Source organism: Diceros bicornis, chromosome 32 (assembly GCF_020826845.1).
Source record: "Diceros bicornis minor isolate mBicDic1 chromosome 32, mDicBic1.mat.cur, whole genome shotgun sequence".
Classification (NCBI taxonomy): Eukaryota; Metazoa; Chordata; class Mammalia; order Perissodactyla; family Rhinocerotidae; genus Diceros; species Diceros bicornis.
The window spans coordinates 36,298,497-36,325,319 of NC_080771.1; the positions used below are offsets into that span (position 1 = coordinate 36,298,497).

The following is a 26,823-nucleotide window of genomic DNA, read 5'->3' on the forward strand; positions in this document are numbered from 1 at the left end:
CCCGCTCAGCCCCCTTGACTCCCTTCGGCCTCTTCACCCCTCGAGCGTGTATCCATCCCCAGAGGCAGGGGCTGAGGCCAGCTTGTCTGGCCTCCCACACCTTGAGGAAGCTGTCAGTGAACGAATGAATGAATGAGGCAGGACAAGAGGCACACGATCAACCCCCTCTGGGGGAGGCATCCCCGGGAACATTCCTACACCCCGAAGTCGGCGCTGAAGAAAAGAACACAGCAGACCACAAGCAGTACTTATAATTTGATACTTTTTCTTTAAAAACAAACAAAAAACCCCACAGAAAAAAACAGAAGTCCCCACCTCAACCAGCCAAGTGTAACAGGTTAGCCATTAATAGGACGCTCGAGAGAGACATTGAAGCCACACACGTCATTACACGGTGGAAGCACCCCGTGGGCACTGCCCTCACAGCGCGCAGCACTGATGTGGCACGAACACCCCGGGAAGCGCAGGGCTGGACACAGACCCCGCAAATAAATAACCATGGTGCCGACAGCATCCTTTAAATTAGTGAGATGTTAGGACAAAACAAAACACCAGAACAACTGAACAAACGCTAGCTTGTTGTGCCCTGCAGGGTTTGGTTTAACAAAAAATCTAAACCCCACAAAGTGAACGCTCAGGACACGTCAGTAGAGTGGTCAGAAAAAGCAAGTCTCTGCCTCCCCAGAACGCCGACACAGCAGGGCCGCAGGGCACACGTGGGCAAGCTGCCTGACTCAGCACCGCAGACGCAGCCCCAGGTGGCCCTTTCCTTCTGAGGCGTCCCTGGGCTAGGTGGGAGTCACAGCCCCCAGAATCACAGACCCGGCCCCCGGACCCCCCCTTTACAGCAGAAGTCCCAGCATCTGGGAGAAGTGGAGAGCCACTTCAGAGCTGCCTTTGACCTCTCAGCGCCCCCTCCAGCCCCCAGCCTCAGTTTGAAAAGGGAACCCCAGGACCCCAATCCACCCTGCAGGGGTGACACCGCCCTAGTCCCCCATGATGCACACTGTGGGTCCCCACGCCCATCTACAGGCTGCTGAAGTGGGCCACTGCAGTCTGCACAGGGCCACCAGGCTCCGTGCATCCTGCAAGGCAGTGTCCACCCTCCCAGAGCCAGCCGTTTGAATCACGATGGCTTCCCAAGTATCCTCCCCAGGCCCAGGAGGGAAAAGGCCGACATTCTGCTGAGATGCAGCCACACCCTGTGGACACGCAGGTGGGCAGTGCACGACACCGGGGCTGCAGGTACAGCTGTGGTCATACCAGGTTCAGTCTCCTGGATGTGCACAGGCCCACCGGCAGAAGACCACTGGCTCCTGCCCCCACTGCAGATGAGAAAACGGGGGTCCAGGGCAGGGGTTCTGCCCAGCACAGAGTTTGAAATCAGGTCTTCTCTCAGATATTGGGCCGCACCCCTAGATGAGTGGAATATGGCCCCGGGAGGATTTAGGTGACATGAGGAGACTTTCGTACTAGTCGGTCCTCGCACATCAGGAGCCATAGGGTGGCACAGGTTTCCTGACCAGCCCGCCTCCTCCTCCAGCACAAAGTGGGAAGGATGGACAGCTGGGCCACTCCTTTTCGGCCTCAATGCCCAGCCCAGGCCCCGAAGCTGCTTGTCAGGTTTCTCTGGGCCCCTCGGACCACGTGGGGGTCCCGGAACCCAGGTGGGCGGCGGCAGGCTGGTCTGGCCATTCGGAGCTCAGGCAGCACCCTGCAGATTGCAGCAGATCCTCCGGCCAGAGCTGAGCTGTGAGGCCTGAGGCCCGAGGGCTCAGCTGAACTGCCCCGTTGGTGGTAAGGTCAGCAGTCAGCGGCCACGGGAGAGCCACCAGTCCCTAACACTGGGGCTTGGAGGGAGATGATCTGACCTTAGATGACATTGCTCCTCAAGCTGGCTCCTGGGATGTAGTGACTGCTCAGGAAAGCCAGCGGGTGGCCGGACACGCTGGCCAGGCTTCAGCTGCCTCCCCCGGGGAGAGTGCCATGGGAACCGCAGAAACAAAAGCCTGCTAGCATAGTCTCTCTAGGGAGGGGGGTGGGCGTGCTGCACTGGGCAGCTCTCTCACCGGGAGTCAGACCCCAGGAGAGTCAGGGTGGCCTCCGGAGCAGGTGCGGAGTCAGGCAGTGAAGAAGGCTCCAGCTTCCTGACAGCTGGAATCGAGCCTGGGACAGGCCGAGGAGGTGGCAGAGGAGGAGGTGGTGGTGCCTCGGCCAGAAGCCAGGAGCCTGCCCCAGGCAGTCTGCCGGGGCTGCCGTCCAGCCAGCAAGGCCAATTCTTCAGACCCTGGGAGAGGGCTGCCTGCAGGCCCTAGATGAGAAGCCCATTAGGGGCCGAGGCGTCTGCCTTTCTTGTAGTGTTTGTTTCTAGAAGATTTCAAGTAGAGGACTTTGAAAAAACTAGAACTCGGCTCCCAAACTTGACGCAGATGGGCCAGGCCTGGCATGCTGCCCACCTGCCCGCCTGTAGGAGGTGCCCCATCCTCCTGCCTTTGTGCCTTTGCACAGGCTGACGTCCAGGGTGGGATGTACAAAGTCAGAGCCCAACGGCGTCCTGAGCGACCGAGGTCTAGCCCAGAAGCCCACTCTGCTCTGCACATCCCGGGCAGCAGTGCTGGCCAGAGCTCTGGGATCGCCCAGCTGCCAGTGCGTGACCTCTGCTCAGACTCTGACCTCTGCTAGGATCCTACCCGCCCCCCCGCCCCCCACAAGAGCAGCAGCAGACACTAGGCATAGGAACTGGCTCTCTGCAAAGCCGGCCCAGCATCAGCATCAGCCCCAGTCCTTTGTTCGAAGATGGCCATTTCCTTGAGATTTTCCTTCTCTCCTCTGGGGCCGGGGGAGAGGTCTACCTCGGGTCTTTAAGGCAGAAAGACACAAGCCCCGGGGCTGGTTTTCACTAAAGTCACTACATCTACAACAACAAAATACGAGGGCGCCCAGTGCACGTGGTGGGCCACTATCCGTGGTCAGGGCGAGTCCAAAGTCCACACTGCGAGGCCCAGTCTCAGTAGCTCTGCTGGGGGCTGGCGCATTTGCTCTCAGAATCCCTCTCCTCCCGGGTCATGATGCAGGAATCTGGCCCCAGGAGTCATGCCAGTGACAGGACCTGGTCCCTCTGAGGCACATGGGGCTGTGGGGGTGTCAGGCGAAAAAAGACTCTCCTCCTGTTTCCCTGCACCATTTCTTTAAAAAATAATCATCTTGTGGCGTCGACTTGACCCAAAACTTAAGTTAAAAAAAATAATACAAATATATGAAGGTGGGAAGGGAGAGGGCCCAACTGGCAAAAAGTCCGTGGTCGATTGAAGCCGTGTTGCTTCTTGTGTAGCAGTCACACCTGGCACACTCACGCCTCGCACACTTGCGGAGGTATCGATGGGCATCCGTCTTCTGGGACTACACTCGTACCAGTGTTCACAGTGGCCCCCGCCGCCCGACCTGGTGGAAGGACGGAGCGGGGCGCTCAGCTGAGCTGCCTGGATGATGGGACCGGGGTCGCTTTTCAAGTGGGTGAGTTGTTTTAAAACGATCTTGGTGCATTTCTTTCTGGCAGCGTCTCGGCTCTCCTGGCTATGTCTCCTGGGGGACCACGTACAAGAGCTTCTGGCAGAGGACTGTCGTGGAAACTGAGGGGAGAGGAGAATGGAGTTATCAGGAGTCACGTGCCTGGGGGCCAGGGCACCAGCTAGTGATGTGAGCTTCGGCTCACCCAGCCTCTTATCACACACCTTCCAAAGTTGTAAGAGAAGCCAGAAACCCAGAATTTTATGTAAAACCTCCGGATTTGTGCACTTGTACACTGAGCCCAAGGGCCTCCCTGCTGGTGGGCACCAGCCTCCACTCCTGGTTAGAAGAGAGAAAGGCTGCGTGCCTGCCCAGGACTCTGTAAGTCACCTGGGGGGTGTGGCCGAGGAACCTGGCAACAGGCAGGCGCTGGCTCCACCCCCACCCTGTTTTAGAACCCCGGGATCATTGGGAACAGTAATGGGGTAACGGGTCCTGCTGCTGGAGGACCGTTTGACAGGCTCTTCTCGTGGGTCCACACCTGGACCCGCCTGGCAGACACCCAGGATGGTGGCGAGCGCGCCCACTGCTGGATGCCGGCTGCACGCCTGCGGTCCTGCAGAGGGTTGGAGCAGGTGGGTCTGTGCAAGGGGCCCAGGTGAACACCCATCCTCCACGGTTCTCTGCAAGCACTCCCTCTAGGAGCTGACTTGAGGACTGGAGGGCTCCTGCCCTAGGCCTGGGTATGTTCTGAAAGGGGATGAAAAGGGAGCCTATGGTCTGGGCTGGGGGCAAAGTCCTACCAAGACGACTGAGTTTCCTAGTCACTGGGCAGGTGCCAATGAGAATTTGAGGACAGCCACCCTGGGAATTTTAAAAGCCACCTGGGACAAGGTGATCAGGGTACAGGCCTGCAGAAACTGTTGACTTTTCCAGGAGCCTGTCACATTAACAGTGGTCTCAGTACAGGGTCCTAACTTGGTTTGTAAATTGACCCTGTGACAGAGGTGTGGGCATCCTGTTTTCTCCCTCTCTGCCTTTCTAGGTCAGCTGGCTGTGTTTAAACTGGCGACAGATGGTGGGATTTTGTTACTTGGCAAAAGCAGCCTGGCTTTCTGGAATCCCTTGTTCTGAGATTAGCTGGGGCCAAGCTCAGCATTTTATCCTTAAAATACGTGGGCCAGACGCCACTACCAGACACGCCAAGTGCCCGGACCCTTGGCCAACGCTGTAAACCCCCGCCATTCCTGGCTGGGGGGAGTAGATTAGAGCAGCAGACAGCCCTGTTCTGGGGAGAGGCGCTGGAGGGCCCTGGGGCAGGGAGGGAGGGAGACCCCGGCTGCCGGGCTGCTGGGCTGCGGCCGAGGAGATACTCACAGATGCCCTGGAGAAGCCACTTGGGCTTGTTTTTCCACCAGACCCCAAAGAAGTAGATAGGCAGGCCGCTGAGGATTATGGTGAAGCCAATGCCACACTCCACAGGGGTCTTCCAGAAGGAGACAGCGATCAGGAACAGGCAGGCCAAGATGAAGAACACCGGGAGGACCAGGTTCACCTGGGGATGAAGGGCAGAGTGATGGTCATTGGCCAGGAGCTAATACTGGGCCGTCGGTCATCTATCACCCCTTCCCACATCTCCCATGTCCTGTCAGTCACAATCCCGCCCACTGCTGACAGCACTGCATCCCCACCACCCTTCTGCCCTCACTGCAGTCACCCTCCCCCTCGGGCCCACCTCTGGCCCTGGCTCTGAGCCCACTCCTGCCCCTGCCTGATCCAGGAACGGCGCTGACCTCCTGGGCCGTCACATCGCCTGGCACTCTCCCAGCATTTACCAGGATCTGACCTGCGCTGGTCTTCTCTGAGTCTGCCTCACCCGAGGCCAGGGGCCTTGTGAGAATGGGGACCTCGCCCTGCTCTCCGTTTCCCTCACTCAGCAGTCGGCGTGGGCAATAATTACCCAAAGCACAGACGGTGCTGATGGGTGAACGAGACCACCAGGTTGGTCCCTCGAGGCTTCCCGAGGGAAGGTTGGCCTCTCTGGTTCCCACAACAGACGGCAGAAACCCCGGCCCAGCACGCTACCCGCGGCCACCCAAAGGCGGGGTCGGTGCTTCTGGGAAGACCGTGGCCTCCCACTAATAAGCGAGGAGCACTCGCCTTCTCAGAGAGCCGTTTGTGGACAGGCCGACTATAGTTTGCACAACCACAGGGCAGACAGGCCCACCCGCAGAGTTCAAGGCAGACGAGCCACAGCGGGGCCCACAGCCAGCCCGGGTTGGGCTCCAAGGATGCTCGATCCACTGCTACATCCACTGTGCCTCATGTGGGGCGAGCCTGTCCTCACACAGAACCAACCCTCTGTCTACACACCGGCAAGACACCCCGGGAGATGAAGGATGAGGAAGGATCCCACCTGGTCAGCCCAGACTGCGCACCCCCACCCCACAAGGATATGGCCCACCACGCGCCCAGGCCAACGTGGGGACAGGGCCCACCACGTGCTCAAAATGACAAAGGGACAGAGCCCACAACGTGCTCAAGATGACACAGGGACCGGGCCCACCAAAAGCAGGGAGCAAGGTGGTCCAGGGCACTGAGGTCGCCCTGGGCCCCCCAGGAGACCCTCTCCAAGGCAGAGAGCTGGGCCCCACTATCCTCTGTGCGACCACTGGGTCAGGGAGACACGTGGATGGGTGCTGGCTGTGACAGCCACATGCCACTGGAGACGGGACAAGGGACAGGAGCTGCTGGCCAGCAGCCAACACAGGCTCCACGCTCTCACTCCCCCAATATGAGCGTCGGGGTCACAGCCAACGTGCTCACCAGCCTCTCCAGCAGGAGCGTGACCTTTATCACCCCCTTTTTTCCGAGAAACAAGGTTACCCTCGGGCAGCTGTCCCCCAGTCCTGAGTTGATGAGGAAAGGGCAAGCCCATGTAGGCCAGGCTCGGCCGGCACCTCAGCTTTCTCCAGGCGGGCACAGTCTAGTCCTAGAATGCCTTATTCTCTCAAACAAAGCCAGTCCCTGATGCGCCCACAGGCTCAGACGTCATTCCCACCCCGCCCCACACGCTCCCCTCCCACCCGCACCCCCCCCCCAGAGCACGCAGCCCCTCACCTCTGCCCACGTGCCACCTTCTCATGGCCACCCCGGCTGTCCTGCTCAATGTCCTGCTCACCCTGCCCGCCTGCCCCCACATCTCCCGCCCACCCAGTGCTGCAGGTTTCTTATTTACTGCTTCTCACCTCTTGCTAGAATATAACCTCTAGACAGGCAGGGATCTGGGGAGGTCTATTGTGTCCTTTGATGAACCCCAGCACCTGGAACCACACGCTTGGCACTCAAGAGATTCCCAATACGTAGTCATCAACAGAATCACCAACCCTCCACAGCTAGCTCAGACGCACACTCACATGTGTATCCCACTCAGTTCTCACCAGCACCCTCTGGAGAACCCACCAGAACTCCCCTGGTTTGCAGAAGGGAGACGGTGCTCAGAGAGGGACGGGGGCTTGCCCAAGGCCCATGCTGGAAGGGGCAGAACCAAGAGGCGTGTGGGCATTGGCTCTTGACCTACGGCCCTGAGGGACACCAGGAACCTGTTTCCCAAGCGCGACCCCACGAGCCCCTGACCGCCTGGGCGTGACCACCACTGACCAGGCCCTCACCTTGATGGGCCGCTCCAGGTCGGGCTTCTTGTAGCGGAGCCACAGCATCCCAGTGATGGCCAGGGCCACACAGAGCCAGTTGAAGAAGCTGAAGAAGTTGATGACGGAGAAGAGGTCTCTAGAGAAGGCGTAGAGCAGGGTCATGACACACTGCAAGCAGAGAAACGGGAGCCGGCTGAGCCCTCGGGGGCCGCCTGACGCTGGGGACGTCCGCTGGGGCAGCCGACCACCCTGCTCACTGTTGCTTCAGAGGAAGACCTGGTCTGAGAAAATGCGAGTTCTGGGAGAGCAGAGGCAAGTGCAAATGGGAAAATGGTGAAGGCAGCCAGATCTCAAGGAGGTAAAGGCACCACTGACAGCGGGAGCATCATCGGGAAGCAGCCCAAGAGCTTATCATGGGATTGCTGAAATGAGCCACTGCACATCGGGGCCATGAGTACCATGGTTTCAAAACTGAGATTAAACCCTGCAGGGGTTTTCAACTTGTCCAAATATTATTCAACGTGCTCCTTTCACAAGGTGGAGCCTAGCCTCTCTCCCTGAGTCAGGCTGTACTTATCGACTTGCTCCCAACAAACAGAGCGAGACAGAGGTGATGGAGTGTGACTTCCGAGGCTAGGTCGCAGAAGACACGTGGCTTTCTCCCTGCTGTCCCCCTTGGCTCTCTCGCCCTGGGCAGCCAGCCTCCACGTCCTGAGGAACCGAGGCCTCTTGGCCTGAAAGTGGCTCCTCCAGCCCCAGTTGAGCCCTCAGAAGGGACAGCAGCCCTGACACCACCTCATGAGGGACCCTGAACTGGGGCCACCCGAGACCCAAATTCCCGACTCTCAGAAGTTGTGAGACAATAAGTGTTTTCCATTTAGGCCGCTACGTTCTGGGGTGATTTGTTACATAGCAACAGAGAACTAAGAAAATCGCAGGCACAGGCATGAAAAGGCGTGAGGCAAGCTGAGGAAAAGCGCACATAGTGAGAACTCACAAGCAACCCCACGTGTGTCACACCTGTACACACACCTGAGGCTCCAGAGAGGCACAGAGCAAATGAGGCTGCCGGCACACAGCAGTTCCCTTGGGGAGTGGAGCCCTGGCCTCGCACACTTCCAGACTGTTTGAAGTTGCTTTACAATAACTATGTATTATTTTTAGAATTAAAAACTTGAAAAAAAACAAACCTAGTGCTCTCTGGTGTTCAGTGGAGTGGCAGTGAAGGCCACAACATGAGGAAACGCTCCTGTTCACTTACCTGCAGCTCAGTCTCCGCCTTTGGTCTGCAGCCCAGTTGACACCAGGCACAGGATGGGTGTCGTGCAGACGGGACATGCAGCCTCCTTCCCCTGCCTCCCCGCCCCCTCCCTCTGGGGAGCCCCCAGATGATCCCCGAGGACACTCCAGTCTCCACCTCAATCCGCTTGTGATCCCCCAGGGAACGGAGGGCGCCCAACAGCACTGCAGACGTACCGTGAACAGGAGGGAGGGCAGGGGCGTCAGGAGCCGCGGGTGGATCATGGAGAGGACGGAGGGCAGGTGGCCCTCCCTGGACCCCACGAAGAACAGCCTGCGGACAGAGGAGCAGGCGGTCAGCCTCGTCCCCGCGCAACCCCAGGCAGGGCGGGAGTAGAGAGGGCCTGTGCCCAAGGGCTGGGGTCCCCACTGTGGCCTCTCGGCGACTTTGATGACTTGGCTGGCAAGGGGAGAACTCAGGGGCCTTCCTTACCTCCAGGCCCCTGGGCAGGGTTCGAAATGAACGGAAGAAAGAATCTAGAAGGACACAGCATGTGTGTTACCTCTGGGCAGGGGACTGGAGTGGCGGGGAGAGTTCACAGTCATTTATTTCTGTATCACTCGAACGTTTGACAGCTACATCTTACTCAACGTAACAAAACCACACTTTCAGAGCATGTGCTAAAGAGCCGTGCATGGCAGCCACCCACCCCGCCAGCTCACCCAGCTGCCCGGCTCTGTTCCTGCTCCGGCAGAGCCTGGGTGACAGAAGGGCGGTCCCGGGCCAAGGCTCACCTGGAGGATGTGAAGAGGGACCCGTTGACGGAGCCGAAGCAGGACAGGCCCACAAAGACGGGGATGATCCAGGACATGACACCCAGATGATAGTTCCCGAAGTCCTAGACAGACAGTGAGCGTGAGCGACCGGCTCTTGGCTCCGACTTTGGAGGCCTCGACTTGTCTCCCTGGACAGCAGCTGTCCTCAGGGCCTGGCCTGACCCCGCCCGGCCCACTTCTGTCTGCATGGCCTTCCCGCCCGCTCCTCACGAGGCTTCGGCACGCACAGTGACCCCTTGGGGTCTGGACTTCAAGGTGTCCCAGGGACAGGACTTTCTTGGGAGCACACCCTGAGCCACACTCCCCGCCCCACGTTCTGGCACTCTCCTCGGGCCCTTCTCCCCCAGCATCACACCAGGTCAACTGTGTGCGCGGCCCTTCTCCCCACGGGCATGTCTGCCCCACGAGGACACGTGGCTCTGTCTCGGGCTGGGTCCCAGCGCCTGGCCCAGAGCAAGACTAGTGAGTATTTACTCAGAAGCTGGAACTGGCGGGCGCCGGCCTCACGCGCCGACGTGAGAAGGCGAGGGCACCGAGGGAGGTGAGCCCACTGGGTCCGGGCGGGGCATTCGAAAGCCCGCTGGTTCTATTTGGGGCCCCACCTGCTTGGTTTGGGAGTCTGGCGCCCTTCCTCTGAACCTCGTGTCCACACCGCCCAGAGGTGGCTCAGGGTGTATCCGGGCAGCAGGCGGAAGGCTGCCCAGCCCCCAGCTTCAAAAGCAACTGATGCCAGGACCACCGTAGACACGCTGATTTAAAACTGGCCCAGGGTGCGGCCAGGGCATCAGCACTTTAGAACCCCCTTGATTGTCACTAGTGCAGCCAGGGTGGGGACCAGCCCTATACTTCTGGCCGGCCTGGCAAAGCACAGCTCAACCCCTCTGAGTGGAAATGTGGCTATGACAGATGAGGGGCCCGGAGGCAGCAGGGCCGGCCTCTAAGAGACCTGGGTAGATGCTGGCAGGTGGCGTCTTACCACGGCCACGGCCTCCGACGTCAGCATCTGTTCAGTGGACAGCGTGGTGAAGTAGGCCAGGTTTGTCAGCACATACACCAGGGTGACGATGGGGAGGGAGATGATGATGGCCAGGGGCAGGTTTCTGGAAGGAACCAGAAGGGAAGGGCACATCATGAAAGTGCGGACCAGGAAGAAGTGGACCCATCAGGCTTCCAACACTCGGTGGCCGAGTCCTGAGCCTCGCTGTGCAGGGAAGGTGGCAAGAGGCAAGACCGTCACCAGCATGGGTCACTGTCACTAGCACAGGTCACCAGCATGGGCAAGTGGCTGGGAGCCAGTGCTGGGGATTGGGCAGCTGTGGAACCTGGGCTGGCGACTCAACCCTGCCGGCCTCGGCTGCCCGTCTGTGAAACGGGGGTTCCTGCCCATTGTGAAGGGGACTCTTGACCAAGGTCACCGGCCACCATGCGGCCGGTGTCAGCCCAGAAACCAGCCCCCCAGCATGATTCTAACCCCATGGCCCCTCCCGCAGGCCCTGCGCTGCTCCTGCCCAAGGCTGGGCTGGGCCCCCGGCCGGGCTCTCAGCCCCAGGCCTCTTCCTCCTCTCACATTACAGTAACAGAACCTCTGCGTGCACACGCGTACCTGTAGGGGTTGATCATCTCCTCCGTGACAAAATTCAAGTAATTCCTAGAAATTAGAGAGCAGAGGTTACTTATACATTCCTCCTAGGCATTAGGGGACAAAGGACACAGAGTCCTTGGGAAGCCCCTCCTGGCAGCTCTGGGCTGGTGGAGAGAAGACCCCACCCACCCACCACCTGGCCCCTGGTGAGCAGAGGGCACAGTCCTGCTCCCACAGGAAATCTGTGCCCCCTCGATCTCTTCTGTCCCGAGGTGGATGTGAAGCCCAGTCTAGCGGACTCATCCGCCCCCTCTGCCCTCACAGACCTGTTTCACGTGTGGCTCATACGTCCACACCAAGTGCTGAAGGTCGGGGTTAAGAGGCTACAAGGGGAAAGACTCCAAGGGCAGCCCTTAGGGATTCAGTATCCACATTGATGGCACCACCCCTGCCAAGCAGGCTCCAGGGCATCCCTGTCTACCATGTGATCCACCTTCCAGGACCTTCCCTGCCCGCCCGCCCACCATGTGGCAGCCCTTCTCATGGTCCTATGCAGCCCGGCCAGAGAGCAGGGCCACAGCTAGGGACCAGGGTGACAGAAGGTGCCAGCAGAGAGCTGCAGGCAGGCACCCTGCTCCCAGGGGGAGGCTGAGAACCACCAGGCCCAGCTTTTTGAGCCCAGATGCTTTCCACCTGTCAGCCAAGGTTTATCTACAGGGCCCTCTCCTCAGGGGCCGAGGCACAGCTGAGGAAAGTGCTCCTATGTGTCCTGTCTGTGCTTTTTCAGGATGTGTGGGGCTCAGAGCAGCTCCCAGAGGGTCTCCTGCCACTCTCTAAAACCGCCTATGGATGGCCGAGAGTCAGATTTCTGACACTTGGGGGCCCGGCCTGTGTGTCCCAAGGCCCAGGGACCCAGACATTCTGGAACCTACCATCCCCCATAGGCGAAGAGGCCGCTGTACAGCGCCAACACGATATTCCCCACGTCCAGGTTGGTGCCTTCAAAGGAGAACCTGGGGTCCAGATGGGACACATCACCTGGCAGACGCCAAACAGACAGAAAGGAATGCGGGTTAGAGAATGCTGCACAGAGGGCACGCCCCAAGTTTCGGAATGTTCCTGGAGCAAAATACGGTAACAAACAAAAATGTTGGGGTGAAGGCTTTCCACTGCAACTAATTAAAGGCACCTGCTGAGCCACCTGATGCACACATTTCCCAAACTTACCCCGGGGCCGGGAATGAGCAGAGTGAGCATGATTCTGCCGTGACCTGGATGAATGTGGCCCCCAAGAGGCCCCCAGTCCACCTGAGAGGGGACGTCAGCTCTGCCAACCCTCAGCCATTCTGAGTGCCAGCCGCCCGTCTATACACTGAGAGATGGGAGCCTGGGACGGGCGGATGCAGGTGTGGGTCTGCAAGTCAGCAGGGAGGGGCCCATCAGCAGTGGTCACCCCAGAGAATGTTCCCTGCAGGCCCTGCGACATGCCCTTCAGATCGGAGGGACGTGGGTTTTAGCTTCGCTGTGGCCCTTAGTGCAGGAGAATCCAGAGCTGCTAAACCTGACCCGGGCTTCCCTCTTGTGCCATGCAGCTCAGAATACCACCTCCCTCGTCGGCCGCTGTAAGCACAAAATGACCCAAAGCCGACTCAGATCTGTCCCAGGACCACGGCAGCACGGATACCCTGCGGGAATGAGGGATCGGTCTGGCTGACAGTGCCCTGACTCCAGGACACACTCCGCCCCCAGGGACCGTGCAGTGAGCGCCTTCTGGGGGTGTCTCAGCCTTAGTCCTTAACCCAGATGGACAAGGTACTCCTGGACACAGTGGGTGGGGTCTGGACGGTTCAGTCCACTTCTCTGCTGACCGTTTCTCCCTGCAATGGGCAGGACCCAGCACCCCCTGGGACTGTAGTCTCACTGTTTTGGAGCCTGTGGACAGACAAGCTTGTTGGAGCTGTGCTGTGGCTCAGTGAGGTCCATGTGTTAACGTCCTGGGGCTGCCCCAACAGGTAACCACAGACTGGGCGGCTTAGACAACAGAGACATCTTCTCTCACGGTTCTGGAGGCCAGAAGTCCAAAATCCAGGTGTCGCAGGGCCATGCTCGCTCCTGAGGCTCCAGGGGAGGATCCTTCCTGCTTCTTCCAGCTCCTCGTGCCCCCAGACGCCCCTTGGCTGTGGCCACATCACTCCAGTCTCTGCTCCGTCTTCACATGGCCGCTTCACTGTGTCTCCTCTTCTGTCTCTCATAGGGACCTCGCAGGATTTAGAGCTCACTTGAATCCAGGATGATCTCATCTCCATCCTCACCTTAATTACATCTGCACAGACCCTTTTTCCAAATAAGGTCACATTCACAGGTTCTGGTGGACATGTGTTTTGGGGGCCACCATTCAGCTCAGTACAGTAGACACCATGAAATGTGAGTGTCTCAGAGGGTCCCTGGCTACTAGGACAGTTTCTGGCCCTTCCTAAAGCTCAGTTACATCATCTGTAAAATGGTCCAGTAATGCTCCCAGGCCAGGGGTTGGGTGGGCTGGCTCTTGGCTCTCGCTCTCCACTGATGAGGGTCACCTGCCCGGTGGGTTTCTAGTTCCTGGCTCCCTCGGCTCTGGGGGTGGCCATGGCACAGACACGCACCTCACAGGTGACTACTTTGCAGGAAGGAGGGCTTGAAACAAAAGCAAAGACTCCAACGGGAACGAAGGTGCCTGGGTCACCTCCCATCCACCCGACAGTGATTGGCCTGCCAGGCACACACAGAGCTGAAGGAGCTGGACTCTCGGTCAGACGGGGACTGCTCGTTAGTTCGGGGACCGTTTCTAACTGAGTCCTTGTGGCTCTGGATGCCACAGTGTCTGTGCCCTCGTGCTGCTGAGAAGCCGCTGGCCCAGGTCCCACACGCCAGGCTGGGATGTGACCCCAGGGCTGCTACACTGGTCAATGCTGCCCACAGCCGGTGGGTCTGAGGCCCCTCGGGGGACAGCGGATGGAGGACCCCCAAGGATTCCATGCCTTTCACAAGGATAACAGCCTCGGTCACCCCAGGAATGGGACAGGTGATAGTACGTGTGGAGGCTTGCAAAGGGGACCCGTGAAAGGGAGCTTCCCGTAAAACTTTGTCATTTTACCCAGTTGAAGCCTGCATTTCAAAGGCAGCAGAGGATTTCCCATGGCAAACGCCACGGGGGCGGGGGGGACCCCAAGTTCCTGTTTCTCGTCCATCGTCTTATTCTGGACGCCTGGACTCTGTGGGGCTTAAGTCCTGACCCTGCAGGTGTGCTTGGACCTTTGATCTCTGGCCTGAGCCAGATCCCCCCGCCCCTGCCCCCTGACAGAGGCCACAGTCTTGTGTTGAGAACAGGCTCCAGGATGGCTGGCACCTCACCCCACCTGCTGCCCGCATGTGATTTGTCTTGGAGGCGCAGGGCCCAGCACCGTCTGGTCACAGGGTGGTCAGCAGGCCGGGCGGGTGGGGGCAGTGCAGAGAGCTGGCCCAGGATGGCACACCTTTCAACAGCCCCTCAGCAGAGCACTCCCTCCCAGCTGCTCCCCCGTGGAATGTTCTGGAATGTGCATTCCTCTACATCCAAAGAGCCCTGCACATCCCAGGGCCTTGCCCACGTACTTCTGCTGTGGGGAATGGGAAGGAGCATCTGTTCTACTTGGGGAAACTGAGGCTCAGGCCACCTGCCCAGGAATGTGGGGACCTGCTGGCACACAGCAGGGACCACGAGGATGGCCTCTGTGAAGGTCAGGGCCAGCGCCTCTCACCTCTGGGTCCTGCGTGCATGAGCCCAAGTCCTCGCCACCCCAGGCCTGCCGTTCTCCTGGGACGCTGCGGGTGCCCCTGAGAGTCCAGGGGAGGCCACCTAGGACTGGTCCCGCTACCGGGATCTCCAAAAGATCAAGATCCCCACGGGGTGCTGCCAGGTCAGGGTCTTGCAACCACTGGAACATTAAAAGTCTTTCTTGGAAAAGTTCCTTCCAAGTAATGCAGGCTTGCCTTGAATTTTAATTTTCTCATTAATCTGCCCCATTTACATCAGGATATACTTTTATATCTCCTGTTTATTATTCAAATTGAATTTCTCTTCACATGTGCTGGGTTATGAGTTTTGGTGCAGCTGTTAAAACTGGCTCCATCTCAAGCACAATCCCAAATTAGTGACACAGGGTGTGTGTGTGCGCGCACATGTGGGTCGGAGACATTGCTATGCAGGGGGATGGCTAGTACTCCTGCTGACGATAAAATTCGAGGCTTGAAATACAGCCTGGGGTTTTCAGGTAAGAATAGACGTTTCCGGCCCCAAGGCCTAGGTAGCTTCAATATTCTCATCAAGGGGTCCCTTTGCTCTGTGGTCACCAGCTCAGAGTTCTGATACGTCAATGCAGTCAGCTCCCTGAGATGGTCATGCGGGGGGTGGAATTCCTGCCACAGAAAAGTATTTCCTGGACTGACAGCTCAATTTCACAGCCTCTGAAACCCCAAGAAAATAGTAGCAGCTCTGACCAAGCGCGGATTGAAGAATCTCACTGTCCTGCCGGGACCTCCCCCAGTTGTCTGGGGCGTCACTCCGTATGTCCCCCGGAGGAAAGCGGACATCCAGGAGCACAGAGGGACAGCACCTCCAGACCTGTGGCCTTGAGAGCAGCCAGCAGACCTCCCGCTTCTCTCCTGACAGGGGGTGGGGTGGAGTGGGGGAGGGCAGGCAAAGCTTGGCCAAGGATTTGGCTGCTTTGGGCCCCAATCAACCGGCCACAAGTTCCTCTGAGCTGTCCCCCTGCCCCATCACCTCACTCTGTTTCCTGCCTCTCATAGACAGTGTGCCCCACTGCGGACCAGTGGGAGGGAGGGATCTGAGAGTGAACCACCCCGAGAGTGGGTGGCACACATGCACCCCCATGGCAGAGCTCCTGGGTTTCCTTGGCCTCAGCCTGTGCTGGACACGGGCCCAGACTAGAAACCCGAAGCTCCACTAGGCAGCCGACCAAACGCTGGCTGAGTGCACTGCCCCTTCTCTTGATGGGCGCCACGACGCGGGCACCAGGTCTGCTGGCTCTGTGCAGCACCCGGCCTGGCCCCCACAGGGCTGGCGCAGCCTGAAGGAGCTCAGGGGTGACCACTTGGGGCAGTGGCTCTGTCTGGCCGTCCTGACAGGGCTGGAGCCCTAACAGCAGGTGGGCTCTAGGGAGGTTTGGAGGGCCAGTGGGAGGGCCTGCCTGCCTGTCTCCAGGGCAGCAAGAAGCCAGGGAGGCAGTCACGCCTCTATCTACTGAGAAGCATCAGCAGCTACCCCGCGCCTGGCGGCCACCATGGGACAAAGATGGGAGATGTGCCCCCTCCTGGGAGAAGGGCAGATTCTAGACTCCACAAGGGTGGTTCTCAACACCCGCCCCCAGCACCAGCAGACGTGTGGTGACGTCTGGAGACACTTGGGATTGTTACAGCTGGGGTGGGAGTTATCTAGTGGGTGGAGGCCAGAGGTGCTGCCCCACAACCTACAACGCATGGGGCGGTCCCCAGAGCAGACGGTCCCAGATGGCAACAGTGCTGGGCAGAGACCCTCCTCTCGAGGGCGGGTGACAGATGCCTGGCCCATGTGCCACCACTCTCCACGGCCAGGGCAGACACACTGCCTGCTCTCGGCCTTCTCTCCCATGGACTCCAAGCCAGGGCTCCATCACTGTTTCAGCACAGAAATCCAGGCACTGGGTGGACACGGGATGGGGGCTGCAACAGCCCAATGACCACCAAGCTCCCCACTCAGGCTCCATCCTCACAGGGGCCCATCCCCTAGGAAGGCAGCCGGAAAGTGGTCATGATAAACAACGGAGAAGTGCAGGCCCTCCCGCGGGGACCAGGGGCAGGGCCCCACAGTAGGATGCTGTCGGTTCCCGTCGCACTGTGGGGTCCCCTGTGCTGTCACCCCTTCTCTGGGGCTTTTCTGCAGATCTCAAAGCCGATTCTAACCTGCTGCCCAGATGGAAGGTGGCAGGCCACTTCAGGGTGGGTCCCAGCCCTTGGGGCATGTGCGGTGCGCCCTCGGGCAGGCCCCTAAGCCCCTTCCCCTTGCAGGCTGCCTTTCTTCGCCTGGCCCTAAAATGCAGCCACCAACAGCACCTCCTGAGGGGCCACCGAGAACAAGAAAGCTAACGCACAGCCAGAGACCAGGCCCTCTGGCAAATCGCAATGTCACAGCAGCCTTGAGAACAGGCAGAACCTGCTTCCTGCCTGCCGGGATCCCCTCAAGAACCGGGGTAATTGGGGCCGGAGTGTTCAAAAGGCCCTGGGGAGCTGATTTCAGGGAAAAGCAGCCCAAATCTCTGGTTCACACAGACACAGCCATGGGAACCATCTACCCCGGGGTGACTCCCACCCCAGAGAAGCTTCCTCATTGACAGAAGCCTGGGAGGGCACCCAGCGGCCATGTGCACACAGGGACAGGACCAGGAGGGGTCCTTCCTCCCAGCCCTCTGGCTCCTGAACCAGAGGACAGGGGCTCCCCAAGGTCCCTGCGTCCCGAGACCTTGCCAGGCCTCTGCGTGGAGGAAGTCCTGGTCAAACGCTCAGTGGGGCTTTGCCTGGGCCCAGGACATGGGAACCGCAGCCTGTTGATCCCCCATCTGGAGATGGTGGTGGGGAGGGAGCTAGAGGAAATCCCAGAGCCTCGGGGCTGACCAGGCCGCCTGCCCAGCGCCTTCCCTCCTGTGACAGCCCATGGGCACCCCTCCCAGAACGGGACACAGAACGCTGACAAGGAGAAAGTCATTCCCCAAATTGGGGGAGCATCCACTGTGCCGGAACCTTCCGCCTTCTGTCCCACTTTAACCCTCTGGGGTTGCACATAACAGTCATTTACGTCATGGAGTGCACTGAATAGTGTCCCCCCAAATTCATGTCCACTAGAACCTCAGGATATGACCTGATTTGGAAAAGGATCTTTGCAGATGGAATTGAGATAAAGACCTTGAGATGAGATCACGGAGGGGGAGGCCCTAAATCCCTTGAGTGTCCTTATAAAACACAGAAAAGGAGAGAGACAGTCACAGGGAGCGGCCACTCGAGGATGGAGGCAGAGACCAGTGACGCCGCCACAAGCCAAGGAACCATCGGAAGCTGGACAAGGCAGGAAGGATCCTCTCCTACAGGTTTCAGAGGGAGTGCGGCCCTGGTTCTGGACTTCTGGCCTCCAGCATTGTGGGAGGACACATTTCTGTTGTTTTAAGCCCCCCGTTTGTGTCATTTGCTATGGCAACCACAGGATACTCCCTGCAGACAGAGACCAACTGGGACTCACCCTGTACGGGTCAGACCTCCCTGGTTTCCACTCTGTGCCTCACAGACATGGAGGGACATGGAACAGCCGTGGCCTTGGATCTCGCCTCACAATCATGGGCCAAGAGAGCAAGTGCTTAGCCTCAGGCTCCTGCTCTGTGAAATGGGCTGACCATGCCACGGGGCCACAGGGCTCTGAGTCTTGTCTGGTCAGTGGGTTCTGCGTGACCATGCCCTTAGCGGGCTCAGGGAGAAAGTACAGTGACGGCTCCCCTGCTCCATTCAGAGATCCGGCATCCTCAGAGGGGCTGCATCCCGCGGCCAGCTCACGGGGTCCCGCATCCTGTCTCCCGGCCTGTTCCACTCTGGCTATGCCTGACGTCCGGGAACAGTGACGAGGCAGGAATCTGGGCTGGGGGCTGAGAGGAAGCTGCTGCTCACTCACATGGCCAGCGTCTGTCTGTGGTGTCGTCTGTCTCCTGAACTCCTGGAGGAGCCAGCCCCTTGGCCTCAAGATCAGCTGCAAACCTCTAGTCCCGGTGGAAAGGGCCCTCTCCCCACTGCCCCGGCTGCAAGAGACCCCTGAGCACTAAGGACGCCCACACAGGGCTTTGTGGCGGCCACCCCCATTCCTGCTACAGCCCTGGCCTGACTGCTCTGTCCATGCGTGACCCCCCAGGGCGGCGGTGGGAAAGAGCCCGACATCCAGGCCTTCCATCTCAGAGGGGTGGGCGGCTCACGCAGAGCCCAAGATGTCAATTCTGTTAACAATGCTGGACACATGGTTAGCACAGAGCCCTGCAGGCCCAGTGGAAAGGACTCAATTAAAATTATCGAAGAACACCCACAGGAAATACCAACCAACACTCCCTCCACCGTGCTTCACCACCACAGTCCTTCCGAATGGCCAAAGGGGCTCCTGTGTCTGCTGCACGACCCACCGCTCTGGGTGTTCTCAAGGAGCAGACCAGCCACAGGGCATTGGCCACCCGGCAATGGGCCTGCCCTGCTGGCCCCATCCCTGTCTCCAGGGGCACAGGTGATCGCTGTGGAGAACTGAACCCCATCCCTGGTCGGCCCCCGGTTTACAGCGTCCTGTGGACCCTGAGCCCCTCTGAGACGGGCTCTGTCACAGGTGCCCTGAAGTCCTCCATAAAGGGGTGGCTGGGCCTGGGAGCACGCCATATGCCTGTCCCCTCCCTACGATGGACACAGCTCTTCTCAGGGCCTCTCTGAGGGGCCTGGCAACATTCTGAAGACAGTGAGAGATGGCCCCAAGGGCCCTGAGTGGCTGCTGCCATTATCACCATTTCACAGATGAGGAAACTGAGGCTCTAGGAGGCGAAGGGACCTGCCCAAGGAGAGCTGACCTGGAGACCCAGACCCTGCCAGGACAAGTATCTCCTCTCTGCCCTGCCTGGACGCCCCTGTGTGGGCATCCTTAGTGCTCAGGAGTGTCTTGCAGCCGGGGAAGTGGGGAGAGGGCCCTTTCAGACCGGAACAACTGGAGGTTTGCAGCTGATCTTGAGGCCAAGGGGCCGGCTCCCCCAGGAGTTTAGAAAACAGATGAGACCACAGACACGCTATGGCTGTGTGGGGCCTTTCCCACCACCTCCCCTGTGACGCCCAACACCCCGCCGCCGGGAAGGATGGAGGGGTGGGCCTTCCCCTAAGGGAGCTCACGTCCCCGCACACAGTGCCCCCCATTGCAGCGGACTGGCCACCTCTTCTCTGAGCCCCACTAACCTAAGAACCAATGTAAACTGTAAAGTGACTCAGAGACCAGTCTCCAGCCCTGGGGGCACGTGGTCACTCACAGCCCTGCTGGGCCTTCCCCACTGCAAGGCCGTTCCTTCCAGCCCAGGGGCATCTCCCACGCTTCCTCCATCTCCTGATCCCCCTAGTCACGTGGGGACAGTGCCCAGACATAAGAGATAATCAACTTGGAGCCTAAGAGTCTCCACTTGTGGTGCAAACCACACTCAGGTCCCTGGCAATTGGGGCTAATGTCCCAGCAGCTGGGTGAGCTGGTGTGAGCTACTGCGGAGGCTGGGGGGCAGAGGGGCTGCGGCCGGGCCTGCCCTGGGGCAGAGGAGCCTTCTCCTCCTCCCACGACCTCCGAAGCGGAGGCTGTCCTGCGCAAATGCAACACTGGGGAGGAAGGACGTGTTTTTGCGTATTTTATCTGCACAACTATGCAATCCATTCTGCAACTGCTCAAGGAGATCCGAGTTCTTCTCCCACAGGACGCCACAGCCCGAGCAAAACCACAAGGGTCCCATTGTGTGTCCTCTGGGAGGGACCCTGGGCACGAGGGACAAGGCTCCCACACCCTACTCCCACCCTCCGGTCTTGGACACACCCTCTCAGCTTTGGGAATGGCCTGACCTTGGTACTGTGGCCCCAGCGGGGTGTCGCAGGTAAGGCGCCAACAGACAAAAGAACAAGGACAAAAGCTGGCGGGCACGTCCTAAGCTGAGAAGCGCCCTCTGCCCACCATGCCTGCCTGCTTCTCTCTGTGGCTGCCTTGGCCCAGCCGCCCCCACCCACACCTCGTGCGACTGGCCACTCTGGTGTGAAATGCCCACCAGAGCTTGGGCTCCCCTTCGGAAAACGCTGGGAGTCAATCCAGACACTTCCAACGGTGCCCCCAGTCCCAGGGACAGCCCGAGCCCCTCCCACACCCGAGGTCCCAGCCCCAGGCCCTGTGAAGCTGTCCCTCTGTCACACTAACTCTGTGCCTTCATCCAGATGACCCCTCTCGCCCTCAGAAGGGCCTTCCTGGTCTGGGCTGCAGCCCCATCTGTGACTCTCCTGTTCGTGAGTCTCAGCTGTCTGATGTGCCCCCACATGATTGTGAGCTCTGGACAGCAGGGCCGTGTCCTCACTGGGTCTTGGCACAGAGCCCCACTCGGGGCCTCGGAAAGTTCTGGCGAAGGACGTCAGGAAGAACGAGGGCAGGGCTGTTCACAGGTCTCAAGGCAACGAGGAAACGTGGCCAACAGAGGCCTGGGACTGCCGAACGGCCCACGCCCAAGCCCCTTCTGCAGCCCCCGGCCCACATGGGTGCCGGTCAGGCTGAGGAGGAAGACCACTCACTGCAGGTGGAGCAGCGGGCACCGAGGGTGAAGCAAAGAAGCGTACGCGGGCCACTCTGCGAGATGGCGGGTCACATCCTCCAGACGCGGGAGGCCAGCAGCCAATCTGGGCACAATCAAGCTGAGCCCCTGCCTGAAGGCCCCGGGCCCGCCCGCCAGCCATCACACGGGGTCCATGGGATAGGGCAGGCTGCCCAAGGTCTTTGCGCTCGAGGGGGAAATGGAGTCAGACAACGGTTGTGGGAGACAGGGGTCAACGTTTTCAACAATGTGTCCTCCAGAAGGGAGGGCATTCATTTGGGAACAAAATACATCTCTTGAAGGAAACAGGAGGCAGGAATTTTGCAGACGCTGCACTGTATCCCAAGCTCAGAGAGGAAGTGCTTCGGGGGAGGGTGTCTGCGACAGCAAAGGAATTACAAACATAGTATGTATTCAAGCGGAACAAAAGCTCTTTGCTATCCCGACTTAAATCTGTTTTTACAAAAGTCAGGTCCCTCTATACATTCCTCATCCGTCTGCATCTGACACACCAGCCAAGCAAATGCCTTCACGAGCAAATCTTCTTTCAAAGGACACACTTCCTGGCTGGACAAAGTCTGGTGGGCACAGGACGGAATTCTCCTTCTGCCCATCAGTCTTCCCCGGCCGAACTTTCTTTGAGCCTGGGGAGTCACTCAGCCCTGACCAGGGTCCTCAAGACCCGAGGAATAAGGGAGAAGATAAAGTCCTGTGTGCAGGAAGATGCTGAAACCTGAAGTCCCAGGAAGGCTCTTGGAGCAGGTGGGAGCACCAGGAGCAGCAGAGGCAGGGATTAAAGGCAGCCCCTGGCCCATCCCAGCCCTGCCTGGTGGGCTCACCCACCAGTGGTGTTTCAAGGACCTCCAGGGTGATCTGACTCACTAAGGCTGACAATTACTGGCCAGACACATGCTCCCACGATGAAGCACAGTTCCCGCAGCAGTGACCTGGGCCACCTTCCGTAGAGAGTGATCTGGAAATCAGGTGGATTCTCCTCCAGCGATGATGACTGTAGCTAATAGATGCTAGGTTCCTTCTAGGGGCCAGCCGCCGTGCTAAAGGCTTCACACACATTAATGTATTTAATAAAGAGAGACTGCCCGAATTATCTGGCTTTTTGCTTCCACTTTACTAGGTCAGTGTAGATCAGCACTGTGGGCTTCTCTCTACCTGAGAGAGGGCTGGTGAGGGCCGGCACCATGGCAGCCACTGCAGCCCCACGTGCATCCAAGTCTCCTGAATTGTGAGTGCCTCCTGCACAGTCCCATGTCTGCAGATGCCGGATTCCTGTAGAGTGCGGTGCCCTGTGTGGCCAGTGGGGGGGCAAGGGAGCAGGAGAGGCCAGAACTGCAAGGATGGGTTTCTGGGCATCGCAGGCAGAAGCCCCAAGGACATGCCAGGGTTGGGGCCATTAGGGGTTTTCCACCCACTCAATTCACCCCTGGCCGGCCCCAAAGTATGTGAGGAGGCTGGGCTACGACAAGACGACAGCCACCCACCGCCCAGGGTTTCACACCGCATGCAAGCCCTGTGCCTCTCGGGACTTTGGATGTGGCAATGCAGACTCAGCCCAAATCCTGCCTTTCTCCACGAAAGCTGCCTGCAGGACCAGCCGAATCAGCCAGCAATGCCCTGGCATGTGACGGGACACAGTTGCTGGCCTCCCACGCCACCAGCTCTCTAACAGCACTGAGACACGGAACAAGGCCCAGGGTCCCATCTGCCCCCATACACGGGGCTGTGGGGGCTTCCTGTGTGTCCTCATGGTGACCTTCTCTGCAGGGGTTCTCAGAACCTGCCTTGGACCAGCCACCGCAGGATCGCTGATCTGCGAAAGCCACGTAGATACCCACCTGGGCCTACCATCCACCCCGTCCTGGAGAAACCAGGACTTCCGTTTGCCGAGAGACGCCCAGGAGAACATTCCTGACAGCATCTTCCATAGTCGCCAGAAATGGGGGGACGACTCCATCTCTGCCCACATAATGATAAATCATGGCACATCCCCGAGGAACATGGCCCCATGCTGAGAGGACGCACTGCCACCAAATGCCACGGCATGGGTGACCCATACGTGACAGGACACAGTGGCTGATTACAATGGGAGAGGTCAGTATGGCAGATGCTGGCGGGGTGGGGGCATCCATGGGCACGAGGGCCCCGCTGGGGGCTGGGGTGTTCTACGTCCTCCCCTGAGGGGCGGCTACAGTTCACCCATCGGCACTTACGATTTGTGTACGATCCCATGTGCAAGATCTACCTCAATAAACACAAAACTAGCCATAGCTCCTCTCCTCGCACCCACTATGTGCCAGGCACAGCGCTCAGCTCTCTCCACGAACCCCTGAGTCATCGTCCTCCCCCCAACCCCAACGTGTGGGTAGGAGGCGGGGTTTGGAGCAGACAGGGCGGATCCCTTCAATCAGCTGTGGGATGGCTGTTGTACGGTGATGTTCAGTCTAACTCTGTGTCGGCTTCTCCCGGGACGGTGTGACCCGGCCGATTCAAGTGAACGCCTTCATGCTAGTGTGGGGGATCTGTGGGCTGGGGGCATTCAGAGATGGGGACCCCCCTGTTTAGGGTGAGGGTACAAGTGGGTGACGTGTGACATGTCAGAGCACAGCGGATCTGCGGGCTGGGGATATTCAGAGATGAGGACCCCACGCCCCGGCACAGCAGGGCCTCACAGGACAGCTGTTGGGGGCCCCAAGGCCGCACTCACCTTTCCCGATCTGGATGAAGCCAAGGAGAATGACGAGGGCCAGTGCCAGAAGCTTGGCGGCAGCGAAGGCGTCCTGCACCCGGGTGGCAGCCTTCACACTGTAGCAGTTCACGGCCGTGAGCAGCACTGCAGAGACAGGGCAGCGAGTGAGTCCTGGGACTTGTTTTGACATACTAGACAGTTCTCAGGCCTAAGATCAAAGGTTGAGAACCACATGTTCCTGACCCTCACAAGAGCTACAACCCCAGGTGCCCCTGGGCTGTCATAAAGGACTTTTTTTAATGAATGGATTTCAACCTCCAGAGGGACTGACCATCAAAACAGCCACCTTTCCTCCTCTCCCTACCACTGCACACCTGACAGTCCCTCCTGAAAAGAGTAGGGGCTTTGAGCCAAGTGCTGTCTTCAGGGCCGAGATCGAGAAAGCACATCTGCCGTTTGCAGGATGACTGCGTTCACCCTTCTGCATCCACTCAACATCTTAGCAGAATTCATTGCGTTCACGCACGGGGGCTACCAAACTTCTTGAAGGTGGGAAACCTTTATTCAAAGAGAATCTTCTAGAATCCCACAGAGGAAACAGGAAGGTGAGGTATCCTGTTAGCACAAATCCATTTGACAAGCCAAGTGGTGGGACCATGGGGGCAATTTCGCTGCCTGAAATGGGGACTAGAGGTGAGCGCCACGGCCGGGGGTCCACAAGCAGGGATGCCCAGGTGGTCCCAACTGGTAAAGAAAACACACAAGCTCCCCCTCAACTGCAGCTTTTCCAGCACACACTGGAAACTGAACATCGCCCCAGTCACAGTGGGCTCCCTGGACGGGAGCAGAGACGGGGGCTCAGGTGGGCAGCTAAGCCAGGCCCCACAAACGTGCCCTGAGACCACAGCCCTGAGCCATGGGCAGTCTGTCAAGACATTCAGGTGTGCGGGAGCTGCCCACAAGTGTCCAGGGATCCAGTGAACTGGCTGTTAACACAGCCACTCTGCAAACAATGAGATAAAATTATATTGAAACAAAGGCAGCGACCACTAAACACTGACCCCTGCCCACGTCACTGCTTTTAACTCACACACAGTCTCAGGTGGTCTGTGCTGCGGAATGGCTATGGTGGGAGCACCCAGGAGGGCGAGCTTGCACGCGCTTGTCCCAGCTCCCGCTCACTGCTCACGCTGGTGCCTGAAATCGGCTGCCCATGGCGGGTTCACACCAGGACATGAGCAAGGGCATGGGCGGGGCTTTTCTGGAGGGCTGGTGGTGAAACATTAACCAGCACACCTGCACCCATGTAGAGTGCCTCTGGCCACTGGGCCCCCTGCACACATCCACCGCTTCTCCAGAGGCCTGCATAAGGTAAGAAAGTCTGGAAAGTTCTGCTCATTGCTTCTCTTTTCCAGACAGAACTAACCCAGGTCTGGCAGACCCCAGGTGGCTTCTTTCCCCAGCTAAATTAATGACATGTAATTTTACAATTTGAGGAATGGGCCCCAAAGAAATAAATGCCAGCTGATTAACTTGATGAGATCTAGCAGATCAGGGAGAATAAAAGCCGGAACGCTCCCCTATGTGCTCTGGATAGGATTAAGGGCCTTGCTGTACCCTGCTGCCTGCTTATCTCTTTCAGAAATTAACTGACACCTTAATTGCTTCCTCCTCCCCCTCACGGTCTCTTTACTGCTGCGGCTGATGCAATGGCTGACCGAGGCGGTGTGCCACGCACTAAGAAGGCTCAGGTTGAAAACATCTGCTTTTGGCTGCTGTTCCTACACTGACATACTCAGAAGTTCCCCTGCACCGAGTGTGAGAGCAAAGAGCTGTGACACATGGACCGGCGTGGCCCTCACCCAGGGGCCCCTGGCTGAGCCCTCTAGGCTGTGGTTCCACACCTGTCAGAGACTGTACTAAAAGGAGCTGCCTCGGGGTGGATGGGGATTTAAATGAGCCTGTGGCAACATGGGGCCCACGAGAAAATGTCCTTGTCAAGGTACTGAAGCCACCGTGCACAGCAGGAGCTGAGTCTGGGCTGGGAAAGGCTCAGATGAGGGGGCCGATGTGTGCACGGGGCAAACAGCACCGCTGACCTTCGCTGTGTGGCTCTGGGGTGAGCACACACTCAGTCCAGGCCCTCAGGCCCCATGGGGAGACAGCTGTCCGGTATTAAGCATGTCAGCACCACCATTCCGGGCACAGAAGAGGAAACAGAGAGGCCCCCCTCCCCAAGGTGAGACCCGGGTCTCTGGGGCCTCCACCATCCCCCACAGCACTGACGCGAAGGGTGGAGAGAGGAGGATACGCATGGAATTCCCTTTCACGGGCTTCAGGGAAGTCGACAATAGAGAAGCAAGCGCCTCGGGCCCCTCCTCCCCGAGGCACACGCCTACCCGGTAGTAGCCAGCCTCAGGCTGATGTAAAGTTGCATCATGCCTCCATTCATACCCCCAGGGAGGCGGGGGCGGGGAGGTGTGGAGGCACAGGGCAGCTTTTCTGGGCTGTGGCATCCGGCAGACAGGCTAGTCCCTCCTATCCTTGCAGTGGCCTGCTGCCATCAGGCTCCACAAAACAGAGTGGTGCTGCTGACGCTGGGCAGAGCCAGCTCTGGCTGTCACCTCTGCTCGAATCACCCCATATCGGGTCTCCCCACCCCACAATGAGCAGGGGCACCTCTCCTCTCTCACGGATGAGGACTCTGAGGCTCCTCCAGCCCGTGGGCTGTCCTACTGTGGCGCTCACTCACACCGTGCTGGTCTCAGTTGTCACTGGGGTGGACAGAGGCCCAGGGTCCGTCCGTGCTACCCCAACACCCCTTCATCAGGAACAAAGGACCCACACCCTGCCCATGCCAAGATCCAACCCAGCTGTTCCCTGCCAAAAAGCCCTGAGCCC

At 58.9% G+C, this 26,823-nt stretch overlaps 1 protein-coding gene across 1 annotated transcript in view; it reads right to left on the bottom strand.

The window, feature by feature from the left end:
- Positions 1-245: 245 nt before the first annotated feature.
- SLC7A5 (solute carrier family 7 member 5) overlaps positions 246-26,823 on the bottom strand; it is a 37,419-nt gene continuing 10,841 nt past the window's right edge. The window contains exons 2-10 of the mRNA XM_058528440.1: positions 23,941-24,066; positions 11,751-11,856; positions 10,840-10,884; positions 10,213-10,336; positions 9,195-9,298; positions 8,637-8,733; positions 7,179-7,328; positions 4,885-5,062; positions 246-3,629 (exon numbers count right to left, since the gene is read on the bottom strand). Coding sequence (XP_058384423.1) covers positions 3,574-3,629; positions 4,885-5,062; positions 7,179-7,328; positions 8,637-8,733; positions 9,195-9,298; positions 10,213-10,336; positions 10,840-10,884; positions 11,751-11,856; positions 23,941-24,066 — 986 coding nt within the window. The 3' untranslated portion in view covers positions 246-3,573. The remainder of the gene's footprint in view (positions 3,630-4,884; positions 5,063-7,178; positions 7,329-8,636; positions 8,734-9,194; positions 9,299-10,212; positions 10,337-10,839; positions 10,885-11,750; positions 11,857-23,940; positions 24,067-26,823) is intronic.